Source organism: Phalangium opilio, unplaced genomic scaffold (genome assembly GCF_054372755.1).
Source record: "Phalangium opilio isolate 3A_F unplaced genomic scaffold, DU_Popi_V2 ptg000093l_1, whole genome shotgun sequence".
In the NCBI taxonomy this organism is placed as follows: Eukaryota; Metazoa; Arthropoda; class Arachnida; order Opiliones; family Phalangiidae; genus Phalangium; species Phalangium opilio.
In genome coordinates, this window is record NW_028324198.1 from 1902956 (window position 1) to 1925415 (window position 22460).

General features: G+C 37.4%; 2 protein-coding genes across 3 annotated transcripts; one reads left to right on the plus strand and one right to left on the minus strand.

Annotated features, from left to right (window-relative positions):
* Positions 1 to 9850: 9850 nt before the first annotated feature.
* Positions 9851 to 12035, minus strand: LOC149640195 (uncharacterized). The gene is made up of 4 exons (XM_089850668.1): positions 11750 to 12035; positions 11150 to 11634; positions 9990 to 10152; positions 9851 to 9882 (listed from the first exon to the last, which is right to left on the minus strand). The coding sequence occupies exons 1-4, from the start codon at positions 12033 to 12035 to the stop codon at positions 9851 to 9853; spliced, it is 966 nt and encodes a 321-aa protein (XP_089706794.1).
* Positions 12036 to 17160: 5125 nt separating this feature from the next.
* LOC149640196 (uncharacterized) lies at positions 17161 to 18827 on the plus strand. 2 transcript variants are annotated; one of them, XM_089850663.1, is made up of 5 exons: positions 17161 to 17465; positions 17621 to 17785; positions 17854 to 18064; positions 18151 to 18293; positions 18397 to 18827. In XM_089850663.1, the coding sequence occupies exons 1-5, from the start codon at positions 17345 to 17347 to the stop codon at positions 18609 to 18611; spliced, it is 855 nt and encodes a 284-aa protein (XP_089706789.1). In that variant the 5' UTR covers positions 17161 to 17344; the 3' UTR covers positions 18612 to 18827. The 2 variants fall into 2 exon arrangements, with proteins under 2 accessions (XP_089706789.1, XP_089706790.1); XM_089850664.1 differs by having other exon boundaries at positions 18151 to 18259.
* The last annotated feature ends 3633 nt before the right edge of the window (positions 18828 to 22460 follow it).

Here is a 22460-nt window from a genome sequence, read left to right on the forward strand (position 1 = left end):
ATAGTGGATATCCATTTAGCCCTTGGTTAAGGGTGCCATCTTTGACGCGGAAGAGGGTACGCCAGAATTCCGCTTCATGGAGGCTTTTTGTAAGGCTCGATCTGCCATTGAGAGGTGTAATGGGTGCCTGAAGCAACGCTTTCGTAGCTTGTTAAATGCTAGGGCGCTGCATTACTTGCCAGAATTTGCCTCCCAAATAGTCATGGCATGTTGCATTTTGCACAACATGTGGATGATGAACGGGTTTGGTGAAGAGGTTGAGCGGGAAGATGACGTCGCTCCATTTGTGGCGGATGATCACCCCCATCCTCCGTCATCCCTCCTTGTAATGGGAATTACAACCCCACTGGCCAGAGGTTGTGACAGAGACTTGTTCGTCGTTTCCATTGAGGAGAAAAAAACGGCGCTTAAAAATTGTCCGCGATACTTTACAGTCCCCTTAATTTAGGATATCGGCTGTTTGTTAATTTGGAACTAAATAATGCCAATAAAATGATTTAAATCCTTTGGATTAATTTTGAAATGAATTAAATTCTAATATTAATTATATATGTGTGTGTGTAATTAATTTATCGTAGAAAAGCGTGTATGTTTTGGCCTTGCAAAAGGAAGTTTTCAACCCTTGCCACGGGAAGGCAGTATGCTCCGCACATGCTCACGATGTTAGTCTGTTTATAAGAACAGTAAATACCTCCAAATGAAGAGTTTGCATTTTTAAAATAATCTCCTCGTCACAGGGTATCCGACGTTTTAAGTCATCATGCGTGACGATTCAATTCTTAAAAAAACGAATCTCTTTATTTTGGCGGTATGTCACTGTCTAATGGCCCTTAAAAAGGCCGCTTATTTTCTCCCAACACAACTATTTGTTTGCGAAACTCGCAGCAAGGTTCTCAAAGGCAGCGGCAATCCTCATTTGAGCTTGCGCCAGCTCTTTGATCCCCGGTGCCATCTCTCTCTGCCCCTGAGCAAGATCCTGTAAAGCAGTGGCAGCTCTACCAACCCCAATTTTAATTCCACCCAACTCTGTTGTGGTGGCTTGTTGGGCAGCCTCCAAAGAAACTGCAGCTCTTTCTTCGAGACCTTATTCGGTTTTTTTCCTTTCATCATTGAATTCTATGGATATTTGGAAAGTTATCACATATTATGTTTTCACAGATGAAATATTATTATTGAAATATTACTCCTGGCAGATTCAACGACTGACTCGAAAACAGTTTCATTGGGGAGATCTTCCTCGGTGGAGTCTACATTTACTTCTACTCGTTTTTTTGTAACGTAGGGTGTTGATTTTGGGATGCTTTCGCACCCAGAAACGAATGGCTCCCCTACTTCCATGGTAGACTCCATCGCAACTTCAAAATTCTCGTCCAAAGTGACGTAGGAGCATGATGGACGCTCCGATTGCGGTGGTACATTGCTCGAACTTGATTCATCTACTGGGGGGCCAAACCCCGCCTCAGGAACAGAATTTAGCCCCGTGACTGTTCCCCTTCAAATAATTGAGAGAATTCGCTCCTCCAAATCTGTTTGTGGCTCGGCTTGCGGGCCACCACCAGACTTATTCTTTAAAGCCTTGGAGGCTTTGGCTCTGACGTTGCAACGCCATGCAGAAAAACACTACCGAAAAAGATTGCTTAATGTAACATAAATTATAAATAAAATTGTACTTAAAGTGAGACATACCTTCTTCCACTTATCTACTGTTTTCGAAGGGCCTGCACCACAACTGTTAAGCCTTGTTGCAAGTTCAACCCAAAGGGCATTGAACTTGGCCTTAGTGAAACTAGCACTAAATTCCATATAGAATAAATCCATATTAGCTTCCAAAAATTCAATGTAAATCAATTGCTGCTTCGTGCGCACTTTAACACCCATTACGGAAATAATTTTTTAGCAAAAATTACTAATTAAAAGCTTCACAAAACAAGTACTTCCAAAAATTCAACGCAAAAAAAACTTTACTTGTATATAAAGGAAAAACTACGTCATGAAAAAGTAAGCGCGGGAAAATAATTGACCAATAAAGAAAGAGGAAAATTACGTAATGGAAAAATAATGAAAGAGGAAGTGACGACGTTGGGATAACGGTTTGGCGAGAAATCCAAATGTCGATTTGGATTTGGGTTAGAGAATACGGTTTTAAGCGCCCTATCCAAATGGAGCCGATCCAAACGTTTAGATTTGGATTCTCATACAAATGATTAGGATCTTTAGAGAATAGGGTCTATGGTCTGACTTTTGACCCCAAAAGTTCAATTACAATAGCTTTTGTATGGTAAACCTCTTTTTGGTGAAGGAAAAGTATGTATTAGTGTTCCTTTTACCGCAAATAGTAGCCCTCTCATTCGTCGAGGAAAAATATGTATGATCGTTCCTTTTAGCGCAAATAGTAGCCCCTCATGGGACGGGGACAGGAAACCTTGGTATAAACCACCAATAAATACCAAACTTTTCTGTTGCGCACTTCACTCTCTTCACTTCGACTCTACAGCCAACACCCTCTCTGCCTGCCACCGGATCGCCAGCACCTTCTTCTCCATCCACCGGATCGCCAGCACCCTCTTCTCCAGCCACAGGATCGCCAGCACTCTCTTCTCCTGCCACAGGATCGCCAGCACCCTCTTCTCCTGCCACCGGATCGCCAGCAGCCTCCCAGCCTGCCACCGGATCGCCAACACCCCCTCTGCCTGCCACCGGATCTCCAACACCCCCTCTGCCTGCCACCGGATCGCCAACACCCCCTCTGCCTGCCACCGGATCGCCAACACCCTCTTCGCCTGCACCCTCTCTGCCTGCCACCGGATCGCCAACACCTTCTTCGCCTGCACCCTTTTCACCAACCACCGGATCGCCAGCACCCTCTTCTCCTGCCACCGGATCGCCAGCACCCTCTTCTCCTGCCACCGGATCGCCAGCACCCTCTTCTCTTGCCACCGGATCGCCAGCACCCTCTTCTCCTGCCACAGGATCGCCAGCACCCTCTTCTCCTGCCACCGGATCGCCAGCAGCCTGCCACCGGATCGCCAACACCCCCTCTGCCTGCCACCGGATCGCCAACACCCCCTCTGCCTGCCACCGGATCGCCAACACCCTCTTCGCCTGCACCCTCTCTGCCTGCCACCGGATCGCCAACACCTTCTTCGCCTGCACCCTTTTCACCAACCACCGGATCGCCAGCACCCTCTTCTCCTGCCACCGGATCGCCAGCACCCTCTTCTCCTGCCACCGGATCGCCAGCACCCTCTTCTCTTGCCACCGGATCGCCAGCACCCTCTTCTCTTGCCACCGGATCGCCAGCACCCTCTTCTCCTGCCACCGGATCGCCAGCACCCTCTTCTCCTGCCACCGGATCGCCAGCACCCTCTTCTTCTGCCACCGGATCGCCAGCACCCTCTTCTCCTGCCACCGGATCGCCAGCACCCTCTTCTCCTGCCACCGGATCGCCAGCACCCTCTTCTCCTGCCACCGGATCGCCAGCACCCTCTTCTCCTGCCACTAGATCGCCAGAACCCTCCTCTCCTGCCACCGGATCGCCGGGAGGCCTTCACATGAGCAGTTCCCTTATGAGCGGATTTCATAATAGCGGTCCTCATAACAACAGTTCTCTAAATGGCAGTTTCCCATCACAGCAATTACCGATACAGCGGTTCTCGTAAACGCGGCGTACCGTTATAGCAGTTCTCTAAAATGCGGATAAACAGATATGCGAAAAACCATAGTTGTTTATTATGGTGTAAGCTTGCCCATCAGGGTTATATGAACTCAAAAAGAACTAGGTCAGATATTTTGGTTAGGTCAAAAAGAACTAGGTCAGATATTTTGGTTAGGTCAAAGTTGATTATTTCAACTAAATAGCATTAGGGCAGGTTAGGTTAGGTTTTGTTTCGTTTGGTTAGACTTAGGTTAGTAGTATTTTGGAAGTGGTGTAACAATGTTACACCTTTTCCAAAAAAATTAATGTTTACAATTATCTACTTCCGAAATAAGATAACCTTTCTCGAATTATGATATGCCTTTTCCATGAAATTATGTTTACAATTATCTACTTCCGAAATAAAATAACCTTTCTCGAATTATAATATGCCTTTTCCAAAACATTACTATTTACAATTATCTTCTTCCGAAATAAAATAACCTTTATAGAATTATAATATGCCTTTTCCAAAATATTACTGTTTACAATTATCTAATTCCGAAATAAAATAACCTTTCTCGAATTTTAATATGCCGTTTCCAAATTATTGTAAATTTGATACAGCCTGAAGAATAGTACAATTCTAAGGGAGCGGTAGTTTTTTAAGGGAATTTTGAAAAACTAGAATCTTAGGCCGTTTTGTTCTTCAGCTCTCCTAGTTCCAAACACTTAATAAGTGACCCTGTGGACTCGCAGTTTTTGCGTTCTGACCACATAAAGGGAATTTTAAAAAACTAGAATCTTATGCCGTTTTGTTCGTAAGCTCTCCTAGTTCCAAACACTTAATAGGTGACCCTGTGGACTCGCAGTTTTTGCGTTCTGACCATATAAAGGGAATTTTAAAAAACTAGAATCTTAGGCCTTTTTTTCTTAAGCTCTCCTATTCAAAACACTTAAGAAAGTGACCTGTGGACTGTCGATATAAAGTTAGTTTAATACTTAAGTATGACTCCCTGTGAAACTGATTTGAACATTAGCATCTCTAAAGCGCGCATTGGAAATTTTGACGAAAGCGAAAAATGGCTCTCTTAAACATATGTCAGATCAAATTCCACGAGAGTTGATCAAAGGCGGAAACCTATTTGTTTTAATGGTAAATGATGATCGCCCAGAGGAATATATACTAAAACAAGATGGCAGGTTATGGAGAGCAAAGGCATCCACCAAAAATAGAGACAATCACGCAGTGATTAAACGTTATTTCCATATACGAACTGGTAATGGGCGAGAAGCTCACTCAGTTAATTTTAAAAGGGAAATTTATACGCTACGGAATGTAGATAATGAATATCCCATCATTATTCACTACATTGGTGATGAGAAAATGGGGATATCGCGCCAAAACAATGAGAAAAGTCAATGAATAAACCGTGTCTAGTACAGACCCTTGATCAATAGCCAAACTCTCATAAAGAGACGGAGTCTACAATACCCCTCATAGAAGGTACAGTTTCAGAATCTGAGCAATTAGATAAAAGCCTTAGTGAAACATTTCACGCTTCAGATATTCATAAAGCAAGACTCTGCCGGCCTTCACTTTACTCTGTAATTGCACTAAGACAAACCGTATTTCAAGAGACTGTACGACATTTCTCAATAAAAAAAGATGTTAGAGTGATTGGTGGGCACAAAGAAGCCATAAATCTGGCCAATCACCTGCTTAAAGCGAAACATGCCAAGCATTACATATCTTGTAAGACCACAAAAAGTCTTGGTGGTTTTTACGTAACAACTATTTCAATGCGCTATATTGAAATAGCGTCTTGTAGGCACCCAGGTTATGTAAAATTCAAAAGTTGTAGGCACCCAGGTTATGTAAAATTCAAAAGTTGTAGACACCCAGGTTATGTAAAATTCAAAAGTTGTAGACACCCAGGTTATGTAAAATTCAAAAGTTGTAGGCACCATTTATTTGAGAATTGCTCGCAGTTAACTTTAAGTCGCGTTTAAATTAATCAGCGCAATCTCAAATGTATATGTACCAACTTAGTTTGAATTCCATCCAAAATTAAGTTAAAAGAAAGCGTTTTGGTATAATAGTGTCTTGTAGGCACCCAGGTTATGTAAAATTCAAAAGTTGTAGACACCCAGGTTATGTAAAATTCAAAATTTGTAGGCACCTTATATTTGAGAATAATTGCTCAGAATTAACTTTAGATCGCGTTTAAATTATTTAGCGCAATCATAAATGTAAATGTACCAAATTAGATTGAATTCCATCCAAATTACGTGAAATGAAAGCGTTTTGGTAAAATAGTGTCTTGTAGGCACGCAGATTATGTAAAATTCAAAAGCTGTAGACACGCAGGTTATGTAAAATTCAAAAGTTGTAAGTACGATATATTTGAGAATAATACCTCGCAATTAACATTAAGTCGCGTTTAAATTAATCAGCGCAATCTCAAATGTATATGTACCAACTTAGATTGAATTCCATGCAAAATTAAGTTAAATGAAAGCGTTTTGGTAAAATAGTGTCTTGTAGGCACGCAGAATTTAAGTGAGATAATAGCTAGTTATTAAATATTTAAGTAGTGTATATTAAACCAAACATGTTTCGGATTATGTTTAGTAAATTTGAATTAATTTTACCCGTAATTTACTTAAATATAATCATTTTCTGTAAAATAGTATATTTGGAGGCACCCATGAATCTGCAAAATAGTGTGTTGTAGGCACCCTGAATTTAAGTGAGATAATAGCTGGTTATTATTAATTATTTAAGTAGTGTATATTAAACCAAACACGTTTCTGCTTATGTATAGTAAATTTGAATTAATTTGACCCGTAATTAACTTAAATATAAGCATTTTCTGTAAAATAGTAAGTTGTAGGCACCCTTAAATTTAAGTAAATTAGTTCGGAATTAAGTTTTAAAATGGTTTATAATAGACTAGCCGTTACCCGCGGCGTCGCGCGCGTGTAATAAGAACTTCCATCTAAAATGATATAAAGAATGTGTAGATTTTACTGATGACTAATATTTTTGTAGCACCCTAGGAGCGAAGGCACTCGGCGTTGCCCGTCAGCCCGTCGGGATATTTTTTATTACTTTTCACGCGGACATTATTCCATAAAGAAGGGTTTTTAAGTTTTTGGCCGCCATTTAAAAAGATGGCAACAAATCGAAGCCAAAATACCATTCAGCCCGTCTATAGGTTAAAGGAAACCATTGTACTAAATATTTGTGAAATCGGTTGAAACGCGCGGACTTAATTGCATAGAGAATATTTTCTTACATTTCTGGGCGCCATTTTAAATGATGGCGAAAAATCGAGCCCGAAAGACCATTCAGCCCGTCTTAAGGTTAAAGCAAACCAGTGTACTAAATATTTGTGAAATCGGTTGAAACGCGCGTACTTAATCGCATAGAGAATATTTTTTACATTTCTGGTCGCCATTTTTTAAGATGGCGGCGTATTGGAAAAATCTTTCTTAGTACGCGCCTACTACATATGAGTAACGTTCCTGCAAATTTTCAGCCTTCTAGGGCAAGCGGTTTGGGCTGGGCGTTGATTATCAGTCAGTCAGTCAGTCAGGACTTTGATTTATATAGATATAGATCATAGCTTACTTATTATATATATGCAATTTTGAACCAGTTTCACCGGTAATTAACTTAAATATAAGTATTTTTCAATAAAACTACTGCTATAGTAGTTTTCCTACTGAGGGCACTTTTAGGCACTATCTGTAATTCTGTAAAAAGGTGGCGGCCCAAAGTTTCCGACGATGAGGATAATGATGCCCCGCAATACGCTATTGCTGATAATCGTGAAACATCAAGTGAACGCGAAGCAACCTGTTGCAAAAATATCGATTCAAATGCGGTTGTAACCTCCCATAGTTCAATTCCGTATAAACGTGGAGCAGCGAATGATAAAGATACTGCGAAATATACAAAAACATTAGCTTTATGCCTGGATGAAAATGTGGCTCTCAATTCTCGAAAAGAATTGTTCCATAATGACTTTGACTCGTCTGATAGCGACAGCGATGATGCTTCGAAAATTGACCAACGAGGTACAAACAAGGATGGTATATTGAAGCCATCGAGAAAATGGTTAAATAAAGATTTACAAAAGAATAATAGAAGTACTAAGGCTAAACAATGCAGGAAAGCTTGGACCGAGGACGAAGAAGATCTTTTGTTTACTGGTCTTAAAAAATATGGTGTTGGTTCCTGGTCTAAAATTGCCAAAGAATACGGAATTGAAAGGTCAAGTCAACAGCTCTATGGTAAATGGAGAAATCCCTCCAAAAGTAAAGATTATATGCTAAAGATTAAATCTAGGGTCATTAGCAAACAAAGGAAATAAAAAAATCTTCATTAAATTTTTAGAACTATTGTTTGTTAAATTTCTGCAATAAAATTAAGAGGGTAACCATATAATAAGTTGTTAGCCACTAATATTTTCCGAATTTTTTGTTCAATTCCTAAATAATATTTTAAAAATCAGAAACTTTATTTTAAAAATATTTTCCGAGCTTTTAGTTAAATTCCTAAATAATATTATAAAATTCAGAGACTTTATTTTAAAAATATTTTCCGAACTTTTAGTTAAATTCCTAAATAATATTATAAAATTCAGAGACTTTATTTTAAAAATATTTTCCGAACTTTTAGTTAAATTCCTAAATAATATTATAAAAATCAGAAACTTTATTGTAAAAATATTTTCCGAACTTTAAGTTAAATTCCTAAATAATATTATAAAAATAAAAAACTTCTTTTAGTTAAATTCCTAAATAACATTATAAAAATCAGAAACTTTATTTTAAAAATATTTTCCGAACTTTTAGTTAAATTCCTAAATAATATTATAAAAATCAGAAACTTCTTTTATAGGCCAGGAACGATACACTAAAAAAGGGCTTGACCTAGAACATTTGAACATAAAGATGAAAATTGGTACATGCGTAGTTTTTGACCCAACAAAAATATACTAAAAGTCCCCTGCTGTAGAGTGCGAGCTTTCGCCGCCATCTTCGAAAATGGCCGCCGGGAATGCCAGCATCAATGTATTCCACGTTCTTCTTCAAAAGTTACGAAAATTGGTGCATATTATGAATGTTACCACATGAACATCATAGTAAAATTTCACAGCTCTGTGTTTGATAGTTTGGTCGCCATACTGGAAAATGACCGCCGTGAATGCTAGGTACAGTTTATTTCATTATTTTGTTGGAAAATTATGAAAATTTATAGATTTTATAATCAAAGCTGTGTGAACCTCATAGTAAAATATTGAAGCCATTCATGAGAAAGTTTGGCCGCCATGTTGGAAAATGGCCGCCGGGAATGTCATGTAGATACAGTATATTTTTTAAAAATTATGAAAATTGGTAAATTTATTGTTGAAGACCGTCTCTCTAAACACCATACTTGAATATTGAAGACGTGCTGCTGATAGTTTGGGCGCCATCTTGGAAAATGACTGCGCGAGATGCCAAATATATTACCGATATATAAATTTTTTCGATATTTCTTTACTGCATAGATGATTTTCATGAAAGTAATAAACACCATAAAAATAAACTATTTCCAAGTCTACGTTATCGACCCCATCTTTAAAAATGGTCACTGAAAGATTACTATCCTAAAATCTGAAACAAAGAAAAGCAAAGCTATATCTGATGCAGGAATCAGAGTGGTGTGAATGGGTCTTTGACTTTAGCGATAGCGAACCCATCCCCACTGTTCGGGATTAAATCGTTTCCTAGATCTTGTTGACTTAATATTTTCATTAAAAACTCTCAACGTATTTGTAAGATGTTGATTATCTGTCAGTACTTTAAACCCGTGCCCCTTATCATAACCACATCCAGTTACAGCATGTAAATGAAAGAATTGTTCTATGAACCTTTTTTCTCAAATGCCTCGATTTGAGACTCTCTTCTTGGTGTGGTTTTGGTTTCAGATTTAAGGCTGAAGACTTTTCAATTCGGGTGTGATACTTTAGCAAAAGAACCAAGGCATTCCGCTACTACAAGGGCTAGGAAACGATTTAAACCGAGAAGAATGGGGATGGGTTCGCGATCCCGAATCCGAAGTCCCATTCAAGCCACTCAAGACCAACGTTTAATACTCATTATCTGTAACTGCGGAACCTCTACTACTACTGTGGATGTAGATGATCCGAATTAATTTGCTCAGCATTGCGTGGACATTGTCGCTGTACTAGCTGTGATGGATCAGAGCAAAAGGGCTTCTTGTAGCGGAGGGAGCCCGAGTTCGGTGTGCCGGTTCGGGTGTTGATTGGGTTCGCCCTTGGTTCAGACCGTTCCTTGCCCCGTTCGCCCAGGTTTTGCCTTAATTGGCTCAACCCGCTATTGGCAACCCTCTGAGGGTCGCGAATACATTGTTTCGGTCGTGTGGCACTGATGTGCTTGGAGGGAAATCCTCCGTCCTCTTGAGCCTCCTGGTGCCTTAGTCCTTCCCTGTCACCGACCACCTTTTGAAGTGAAATAAACATTTGTACTTTAATATTAAAAGACGAAAAAATTAAATTATAATGACATATTATAGAACCATTTCAGACGAAATGAAAAGGAAATGAGTAAAAAATGTATTTACTGAAACATTAAGTAAAAAACATTAATTTTACAATACGAAAGAATCATATTAGTAAAAAATATTAATATTAAAAGACGAAAAAATTAAATTATAATGTCCTATTACGAGGGGATCTAAATTATTAAACCCCCATTTCAGGGGCTAACAGGGGAAAATTCTCGTTTTTGGGACTTTTTTCTTTCTTTGTATGCTAAGTCCTACTTGTATGCCAAATTTTATCATTCCCGCAACACCGGAGGTGCCCTAGAGGTTTAGATGATGAATATAATTCTAAACCCCCATTTCAGGGGCTAAAAGGGGAAAACTCCCGCTTTTGGGACTTTTCCCTTTCTTTGTATGCTAAGTCCTACTTGTATGCCAAATTTTATCATTCCCGCAACACCGGAAGTGCCCTAGAGGTTTAGATGATGACTCTAATTTCAAACCCCCATTTCAGGGGCTAAAAGGGGGAAACTCCCGCTTTTGGGACTTTTCCCTTTGCTTGTATGCTTAGTGGTACAAGGATGCCAAATTTCATCATTCTAGCACCACCGGAAATGCCCTACAGGTATAGATGATGTGTCAGTCAGTCAGTCTCATAATGTGTCATTTTCACATAGGATTATCACATAAACCAAATGAGTTAGAAAGCTGGAAGTTGGAGGACTTCCTAGGATTAACACTGTGCCCTTGAGGTGCAAATATGAGTGGTGTACTATTCCCCAGTACCGAGTTACGAGGGGGTGAAAATGAGGCTGAAATGTTTCGGGTAAAGGATTGCTGGTAGTGCACGACAACTTGGCGGGTGCACTGCCGTGCACCCAGATTTGGGTTGTCTTATGTGTATCTTTGGTTAAAAAGTAGTATTTGTATTAATTTAGGAATTTATTCTGTACCCGTTCGAGTTTGGATAATTGATATTCGCGGCAGCCGTTATACACCAGACCTCCAAATATTAGTTTTAGTTTGACCAGCGTTAAATAAAGTTTTACAAAGCAGGTTGGTGAATTTATATCTTTTGCAATTTTGAAACTTAGTCCCAGGTTTTGATAACAATCAGCTAAGGTATGTTTAACATGTTCGATAAAATTTAGTTTTTCATCAAAGATGACTCCTAAGTCTCTTATGGTTTGGACTCTGTTAAGGGTTTTTCCATTTAGTTTATAATTATAAGCAATTTTAGAAATTTTTCTAGTAAATGACATTATAAAGGTTTTATCATTATTTATGGGAATATTGTTTAGAGTGCACCAGTTGCTGTGATTAATGAGATCCGCTTCAAGTTTTTCGCAGTCTGAATCCGTCGATACAGAGTTCCCAAGTTTAGTATCATCGGCAAATTGGAAGATTTTAGAGTGGTTAATAAACGAGGGTGCGTCAGCTGTATAAATATTAAATAAAAGCGGGCCAAGGGATGACCCCTGTGGAGCGCCACATGTTACATAGAAAGTGACATGTTTTTTCCCCATTAATTTTGAGGGTAGTTTTTCGGTTACTTAAGTAGTTTTTAGTCCACTCTAGCAGTTTACCCGATAATCCATAGTGTTGTAGTTTTTGGAGAAGTTTCCTGTGTGATACCCAATCGACCGCTTTAGATAGGTCGACATATATAATGTCAACCTGTCCTCTATTTTCCGCAATGGGTGCAACGTATTGCAGTGTGCTTATAAGATTTGTCTCAACGGATCTTCCTTTTACGAAACCGTATTGGCTTTCCGGAAGATTTACTTTAAACCATGAGTATAGTTTGCCTTTGGCACTCATAATCATATCAAAAAGCATGCTTAAGGGACCGTCCATAAACTACGTCACGCAAAAAATGGCATTTTCTGACCCCCCCGTCCCCCCAAATCACGCTTCGTCACGTTTTCTAAGACCCTTCCCCTGAAAACCACGTCACATTCCTTTAACACCCCCCCAACGGACTATGATTTTTCTTAATTTACCAATTTAATTCGATTAATTTAAAAAGAGATTCTTTCTTCTTTTCCACTCAGAATTTTTTTGGCTCGACTTGAAAGTCAAAGTACATTTCCGTTTTAAGCTTTTACAAATATCGTTTGCCTCTGATTGAGCTTTAGAACTTTATTGTCTGGATGTGCTTTTTTATAACCTTCCAAAATATTTCCATAAAGCTAGGTTAAAGGGGCACAGTTAATAGTTATCAACATTGTCACTTGAAAACCTTAGGCTAATCGACCTTGGTATTAAGATTTTAAAAATGTGCGATGGAGGATCCGATTCATCCTTGCTAATGCTAGTGGCGAATAAACAGTGACAGATTTTAAGCTGACACTACACTTAGCAGTCCATATGCGTACGTGTATTTTGTTCTGCAGTGAACGGGTCTCTTTATTTTAAATGCGCTGTTTAAATTGGCTACACGTAAGAGTAAGTATGTGATCATAGCTTACAGTTTCTACTATTTAAGCGATGATGGAATAAAAATTTTGTTTAATTATTGTAGAGGTCGATCTCACGGTGGACTTTGAAACGTTGTGTTTTTTCTTTTATAATTAAAGGGTCAATCGACCTCTTACTGACTTCGTAATAAAATTAATTTTAAATGTGACGTCACGCATCGAAGGACCCCTCCCTCCCCCCTCGTCACGGACCGTCAAAAACTTGCAAACCCCCTCCCCCCATAAGAGTGAGACGTAATCATATTCGTCGAACGCTTTATAAGTTGAAATTTTCTGCATTTTTCTTCGAAATTGATGCATAATAATTGTGCTGAGTACCCTTGTATTGATTCATTTGCATAAATACTAAAATAACCCGAAAATTAACCCGGACCGTACTCTTAACTCCGATAAGCAGCATCGTCGTTGCGCGCACTTAAGCCTTCCCCACTCCCCACACCTAAGAAAAGTAGATCGGCTACCTCGTTATTGGTTGAAATATGAAACGAGGGGCCTATGATGCGCCTTTTAAAGCACAGGCAATGTCTATGGAATTAGGGGTGACGTCTAATGAAAAGATTTTGAAAACGAAGGAGACCCATTTCGGAGAAACAGAAACGGAAAAAAGAGAAAAAGAAGGGGAAAGAAGAGAGAAAGAATGGTAAAGAAGACAGAAAGAAAGAGAACGAAGAGAGAAAGAACGGTAAAGGAGAGAGAAAGAAGGGTAAAGATGAGAAAAAGAAGCGCGAAAATTATGATGAAACATGCACATCGGGGAACGTTACAACTTCAAAGAACAAAGACCCTTTAAACGCTGAAATCCGTATAGTATCAAATGAAAAGGATTTTAAATTAAATGATACAAGTGTCGAGAAAAAGATAAAAAAACGAGGGCCGAAAAGAATTATGAAAATAGTATAGGGGAAATAGTCTTAACCTATGATGCGCCTTTAAAAGCACAGGCAATGTCTATGGAATTAGGTGTGACGTCTAATGAAAAGATTATGAGAATGAAGGAGATCATTTCGGAGAAAAAAAACGGGAAAAAAGGGAAAAAGAAGGGGAAAGAAGAGAGAAAGAAAGGTAAAGAAGACAGACCTTTACCTGTTTTAAAGCCGAATTCTTCATGATACTAGTTTTCACTTCATTTTTCAAGCACTTTCTGAGTTATATAGATAACGTTCCTCTTTTCGCTAAAGTTTGTATTCAGATCTATTTTAAGTGAAACGCAATGAAAATTACACTTTTGCGTCGCAGGAAATTAACTTTAGGTAGTAGTTCGCGTAATGTTACTTTCTTATAACACGAAATATTGAAATCTACTTTGGTCAGCTATTGGAAACAAACATTCACAGCCCTTACTTTTCAATTAGCTTTTCGTTAGACATGGGCTAGCTCATATCGACATAAACTAGTTTGGAATGTATTTTGGATAACTATTGCAAAATAGCAGTAACAAGGATTATGAAATTAAATTGTGTTTGATTATGGGCAAATTGAAATAAACTAGGTGCAAAATTGTCGTACTAACAAATGGAAGCCTTTCGTTTTCACGTAACTTTTCATTAGCCATGAGCTAGGCCATAAGGACATAGAAAATGATCTCTTGGAATTTAGTTTGGTTTGCTATTGCAAAATATCACTAATATGTGAAATTAATTCAAATCGCGTTTGATAATGTATAGGCTAAATTACAAGAAACCCAAAATGCAATATTTCCATCCCTAAATTGAAGGCATGTAAATTTAAATTACCTTTTGGAATGACATGTTATTTCCTAGAGACAAATTTCATTAAGGCAAATTTTGCAAATAGCATGTGAAAATTTTTCTTGTTTTTCATGAATTAATTTACGTATGATTTACATCGCTGTTCTCTATACCTCCATTTTCCTTGATTATTTGACCTTAATAGTGATTAAAAAAACTTATACGTATATTTATTACTTTTTATTGTTCAAACTAGAGATACAACAAAGTTTTAGTTAGAAAAAAATGATTTCATTACTGAATTTATTTACGTTTTTTAAAAGGTTTATGTTACTGACAAATTTTGTTTAAAATTTGACATTTGTCTTTTTTCTTTACATTGCTTGGGAATACGATATTTCTTCTTCTTTGTTCTCCACTTTTTGTCCCTGTTCTTCGATTTCCTCCATTTCTTCTCCTTCCTCTTCTTGATTATCGCCATGTCCTTCCTCGATATTATCCTTGTCTTCTTTGATTGGAAATTTGTCCAACGGCAAAAAATTTCCGAGGCTGATGCAGGAATTGATATAACTTGCGCTGTGTAGGTCTATATCGTATTCTTTTCCATTTACGAAAGTCGCTATTATGGTTACCCCCTCCGTCCTTTGGTTCATGGTAATAGTCCCGCCAAATTTTTCTATAAGATCTCTCATTTTAAGTCTTTCGGAAGTTGGATTCACTTCAGCTATGTAAAATTGCATTGACTTTCCGTTCGAAAAAAACAATTTCTCCGCAAGAAGATTAGATGCCATCTGAAATGAAAAAGCTTCAGAAAAAAATAAACTCTTCAGCGTCCGTGAGCGATTGCAATGTTAAATATTTGAAATTTCGAATAAATAATGAAATAAAGTAATGGTTTATTTGCCACTGCATTTACTAGTAAATATAAAAATCATTTGACACACATGCTTCGACATATTTAATTAAAGAGCACACGCAAAAATCAACCTTGAATAAAACAAGTTTCAAAACGCCAAGAGTTTGCCGTAGCCAAGGGCAAATTGAAATTCGACGTGAGCCTACATTTAAAAGTAAAACGTAACTCACAATTAATTTATCGCTTTAACTTCTCCAACGGCGAAATGAAAAGCAAAGGGAGCTTAAGAATTTAAGAAGGAACAAAGCATGAACAGCTCTTCTCACCAACGTATTTGGAAGTAAATGAAATCTAAAGGACAAATCCGGTATTTATAAGCAAATTTTACTACAAATAGCGCCACATGACGTCGGATACATCAATGTCACTGCCCCCTTTCATTTTTCCACACGCCATCTATGGCCAAATCTAAAAACTTCGCATTACATAACAAACTATTCCACTTCAAAATATTTTTTGAGCGAGCACCCTTCGCAGGTTAGGGCAAGAAATCTTCAGTACGGTTATTTGCTATGTTCTGTTTAACAAACGCAGTACTTCATTACTTCGTTCAAAACAACTTCAAATTAATTAAATTAGAAGAAACAATTGGTTGAATAAATTTGTAATATTTAACTCGCATATAATTCAAACCTTCTCCTAGTGGTTAAAATATTTTTCATTATTTTAAACTCGGTATTTAAATCAGAATATTTTTTCTCGCGGATAAAGTTTTGGATGTAGTTATTCGAGTCCAGCTCTTGCATTTAAATTCCTAACTTTTTACCCAATATGTCATTCGAAAGATAGTTTTGAGCTCTGTCGATTAATATAAGTTTCAATTAAATCCGTCCACTAATGAAAATGCTGCACTAGAAAAACTTAAAAATTAGGAAGCTTCCATATTAAATCTTAGAGGGCGCCATGTCTGGGTATAGGTTAAAATCTAAACTTCTCATAACACGCAGTATTTTTCCTCCTATGCTGGCATGAAAATAATGCTAAGACTTGCGGAACGAAGGGCAAAAAGAAACTGGTCGGTTGGCTCCCGCAGCGAGATTTGGAGTTCTTTTGTTGTTCAGAAATACAGGGGAATGGGTACGTGAGACTAGAATGAGATTTAGGAAGGCCTCGTACTCCACTAAAAAGGATGCTTGTGTCGTACAATGATCATCCCCCCAACACAGTAAAACCTTAGGTAAAACTGTAAATTCTTGGGACTTTGGGGCTTGGTGTATTATCGCATTCAAAATTCCAGTTTATACCTTTTGAAACCTGGGTGTTTAATTAGTAGCATTAAATAAAATTAACGTTATAAAATAACTTTTAATAATTACAGGGAGTCTGAAATGGTCATACAATCAGTTTTAATCAATTTAGATACATTTATAATAATTTTGAAGTTATATGGAGTTGGCACTCCATGTCAAAATCCATTACAGATTAATGCAGCCAAAGGCAGGAAGACCCGTTTCCCTATATAGTAGTGGCGGTAGAGATAGTTGTTTCCACTAATAAATTTCCTCCCCCTATCTGCTTTAGCAGCAGTACAGTGTTGTCAGGCCCTCTGTAAATAGCCTCTGTTGCCATATCCATTTTTGAAGTTAGCGATATAGTGTTATGGTTTACTAGATAAATAGGCCCTTTTGAATAATACGAAAGAAACTCTGCGTAAAAGCAATGACGTGGAATATACCAACTAGACCGAGCGTTGCATGCTTCAAATTTACGAAAAGTCAAGCTCACTTTTGCTTTTATGAATATGACGTAATGTAGAACAATGATGTCACTGACGGTTGACAAGGAGCCGCAAAGCCTATTATTTCATTGCCGGCGCGCGCGCGCGGTTTTTTCAAATCAGTGACGTCATTGTTCTACATTACGACATATACATAGGGTACGTTCAGTAACTGCTAGCGAACGCAGCGCTGCGCGCATCGGATACCGATTTTTTTACTGTACGGTTTTTCGCACTTCCGGTTTCTACGTCACGCTACGCATCGATGGGACACCGATCGCAGCGGCTGGAAGAGCAGGTTTTTTCGATGCGAATCGGATTTGTGACGTATTTAGTTGAAGTTCAACATGGCGAGCAATACCATGGAGCAAACTTACGCGAATTATCAAAATATTTCATTATCAGATAATAATGGAAACGTACACAATTTTGCTGTATCAGTTGAGGACTACAACCGAATCATTACAGGTAAGAGTTATATTAATTCCATTTAAGAGTAGGCGAAGCACGATAACGACCTGGATACGAGTTTATTTGCTAAGCCTTTGCACAAACAATGACCGCTTTAGCTTGGGCTTTACATTCTACTGAACAGACAAGCTACATTTTATAATTATTTACAGAACCAAAATTTGCTGCTGCTGTTCTGACTAAAGCAATAAAAATAGGTGTGAAACCAGAAGGTATAAAACCACCACTAAATTCAACTATCTCCGAAGAAGTGAGTGACACACAGAGTGAAAGGAATGAGTCTAATGTCTCTTTTTCTACGGTGTTTGATAAACCAGGTAAAAGACAACGATATCTTACATAAAAGGGCCATTTAAGGTTAATATTTTGTCATATTGCTAACAAGGAAATGATAGTGAGCCTAATCCAGTAGTTTGTAAATGGGGGAAGAACAACACATTGTTGCTCATTGAATTATTTCGAACGTACAAGGATGAATTTGAAAATTCACGTCGGAAGAAGGACGTCTGGATGAAGATTAGTGCAGAATTGAAAGATAAAGGCTATGGATTCAATGCAGATGACTGTGATACCAAGTGGCGTAATCTTAAAGGGAGGTGCGTGCCATTTATTTTACTTAAAAAAAAGTCACAGTCTTTCTACGCTTCAGTATTAAAATGCAGATATCCTTAATTTCCTTTAGAAATAAGATTATTAAAGACAAATCGAACAAAAGTGGTAATGGAAAGCAGTCCTGGAATTTTTTTGAGGCTATGGACGAAGTGCTTTGCACTGAACACTCAATAAATCCAGTAAATCTTTTATACTCAACGAAGTCATCTTCAGGTCATATTATTATTATTATTATTATTATTATTATTATTATTCAGGTCATAATAATAATGAATAAAATAAGCGGTTTAAATTATATTAAGCTATAAATTTGTAGGTGTTTCAATCAATCGTGATGATTCAATGTCAAGCGATTCTCCAATCAGTGTTTCTGTATCCGATTCTCCAATCGATGATCCTCGTGCATCTGACTCCCCAATTGATAATGCTTCTCGTGACTCTACGACATCAATCTCAAATGAATCTTCTTCTACATATCTAAATAACACTGAAATGGACGATACTAAAGATTGCACTGTAATTCAAAGGTAAAAAATGAGGAAGGTTATGAAAACAACAGCAGCTCCAGACTGGTTCGTGCAGTGGAACGAAGATAATCGCAAGGCCGAAGAAAAGGCATAGCAACAAACCAAAGATTTCCAAGATCAACTATTAAAGAGGCTAGATGCCAAAAACTCTACTCTAGAAAAAATAGCTGACAGTTTTTTAAAAATATGAATTTTTATTATTAAAAGTTTCATTCCTAATCAGCAATTTGTCTTAATTATATCAAACATTTCACGGGAGTCTTTGTCCGATTCTTAATCTCTGAGCAATAGCATCTCTTTTATTTTTGGCTATATTTAAAACTTGTTGTGGTTCAGCTTCTTCAAAAATATCAGCTGTTGGATCTACTGGGTCGATGAACTCATCAACATCTTCATCACCATCATGAATTAATAAAAAATTATTCAAGACACAGCAACACATTATCACTTCCGATATTTCTGCGATAAGTAACAAATCAAGAGCTTTCAATCGTCTGAATCTTCCTTTCAAGTGGCCAAAACTCCTATCATTTGCCTTGCAGAACTTTGCAATGTATTGTATTTTGTTTGGCGCTCTGTTAAATGTCCATTATTTTTAAATGGTACCATTGTAAACACATCCAGAGGGTACGCAGAATCCCCTAATAAATGGCCATCAAATGTGGTTTTCCTTTTTTGCAAAAGGTCATTGTATATCACACTGTTCTTCCAAACACGGGCATCATGCACTGAACCTGGCCAACCGATACAGAGGTCAATAAACATGAGTTTTTCATTACACACTCCCAATGGATTAAAAGTGTTAATATTTTATTTTAGTTATTATGGAAATATTACCTTGCAACAAAACTGATGTTCTCTTTTTTCGGTTATAATAAGAGTTTTTCCCTTCAATTGGTTCCTTAATGTCGATATGACATCCGTCAACTGCTCCGACAACCCCAGGAAATCCATAATGATTTTCACAATATAGCATGCATTTTCTCATACACCATTCATTCGGCCAAACTACAAATTCTTTACACTTTGAACTAATAATCTTAATAAATTCTATGAACACGTAGTGTGCGTTCCCTTTAGACAGATCAAAGCGATCTCCCACACTTCTAAAACATTCTGGAGTGGCCAAAAGCCACAGGCAAACCAAAACACGTTTCTCGACAGGTATAACAACGCTGGTTTTTAACGCCGAAAGAACAGTGCCACACAACATAATCAATTCCTAAACATTAATTTGAGTTAATTAATTAGCAGTTACAAATATTTAATTTGGAGACACGAACCTCAACTGCATGTCGGGTCATTCTGAAATGTGATTTAAAATCTCTTTCAGTGTAGAAGGGGACAATTGTTTCTACGTAATCAAGAATTCTAACCGCACGCACCTGTGACTTAAAAAAGTCCTCCAAAGCCACTAGCGAAACAATTAAACATTTTTCTTTTTTAGATCTTTTCGAATTAGCTGGAATTAAGGTTAATTCCGTTTCATCATCGTTAGATAATTCGTTTAATAGCAAATATAACAGTTTTCGTTTTCGACTCAAAAGATCTCTAGCAGACGCCATCATCCCATCAATGAAAACTATCAAACGCAATTTACGCAAAAAAAAACGTTCAGTGACGTCTGACGTCACTCTGACGTAGCGCTCGGAAAAAAACACATCGGTAGCGGTAACGGCTTTTTCCGATTTCCAGTTACTGAACGTACCCATAAAAACGAAATTGAGCTTCACCTCGAGCCTATTCAGCGCTCGCTCTAGGGGTATTATTTTCCAAAATCATTGGGTAAAAGGTCCGAAGGCAGCAGTTCCGCGAGTCAGTTAAGGGACCCTATTCTGTAACTTTCTCCAACCAAACCGTAACGTTTTCGGTTCCGGTAAAGTTTCCAGTTCTCGGTTTCCCCGTATCCCCGTAGAGTTTTGGAAACGACTTGAAATTCTCTTGTAAAATCATTGACCCCGCAACACGGGCCTTATATTTTCTAAAAGTGAAGGTCACTTTTAATTTTATGGATATGACGTAATCCGGAACATTTTGACACGTGACCATACGAAGCCTCTTAAATTCCCTCGAGAGATCTTGAAATCGTCACGTCTGTGTGTGTGTCCGTTTTTTGAGTTTCTAATATTGTATTATATATAGTATATAATACAATTAATATTAACATTAATAATTAACGAATGGTAACAAATGTTAACAAATGAGCACAAATGAGGACAAATGTGAACCAATGAGGACAAATGTGAACAAATGAGGACAAATGTGAACAAATGAGGAAAAATGTGAACAAATGAGGACAAATGTGAACAAATGAGGACAAATGTGAACAAATGAGGACAAATGTGAACAAATGAGGACAAATGTGAACAAATGAGGACAAATGTGAACAAATGAGGACAAATGTGAACAAATAAGGACAAATGAGAACAAATGTGAACAAATGAGGAGAACTGTTAACAAATGAAGACAAATGAGGACAAATGTGAACAAATGAGAACAAATGGGAACAAATGAGGACAAATGTGAACAAATGAGGACAAATGGGAACAAATGAGGACAAATGTGAACATATGAGGATAAATGTGAACAAATGTGGACAAATGTGAACAAATGAGGACAAATGTGAACAAATGAGGACAAATGTGAACAAATAAGGACAAATGTGAACAAATAAGGACAAATGTGAACAAATGAGGACAAATGAGGACAAAAGTGAACAAATGTGAACAAATGAGGAAAAATGTGAACAAATAAGGACAAATGTGAACAAATGAGAACAAATGTGAACAAATGAGGAGAACTGTTAACAAATGAAGACAAATGTGAACAAATGAGGACAAATGGGAACAAATGAGGACAAATGTGAACATATAAGGATAAATGTGAACAAATGAGGACAAATGTGAACAGATGAGGACAAATGTGAACAAATAAGGACAAATGTGAACAAATATGGACAAATGTGAACAAATGAGGACAAATGTGAACAAATGAGGACAAATGTGAACAAATGAGGACAAATGTGAACAAATAAGGACAAATGTGAACAAATGAGGACAAATGTGAACAAATGAGGACAAATGTGAACAAATGAGGAGAACTGTGAACAAATGAAGACAAATGAGGACAAATGTGAATAAATGAGGACAAATGGGAACAAATGAGGACAAATGTGAACATAATAATAATAATAATAATATTGGGCTTTATTCATCGGATATTCCCGTTCAGAAATTTTCTGGTTTACGAGGGAGTCCGCCTTTTAAATTACATAATGTACAATAGCTATTTTTGTTTCAAATAAATTTTCATTTGCTTTACAAAACATGGTTTAGATTCAATTTGTTTTATACCCACTGGTAAATTGTTCCATAGTGTTACGCCTCTAGTCTTTATTTGTTTTTGATTAAATTTATTAGAGGTATTCATCATGTATAAATTATATGAGCTGCCTCTAGTTTGATAGTTTTTAGGTCCATTTAGAGCGTAATCAAAGATATTTAATATACACTGAGAGAAATTTCTGTAGTTTAAACAGAAGAATTTTACAATATTGAAATGTAAAATATATTAACGGAGTTTATCTGCAGAAATACAAACACAGTAAAATCGTTTTTACTATTTTACGGAAAACATCTGTATATTTCACTTATTGATCTGCTATTTCTAATTATAACTGTAAAAATTACACATTTGTTTCTGTAATTTCCGATCCTCAGTTTTGAACGGTGAATTCCACAGAAATGTTTTACAGGGTGACTGCTCGATAGGCATTGCAGGCATTTACTGTAAATTTTACAGAAGATATTTTATAGAAGTATCTGTTAATTTTAGTACGAAACTGTGAAAAATA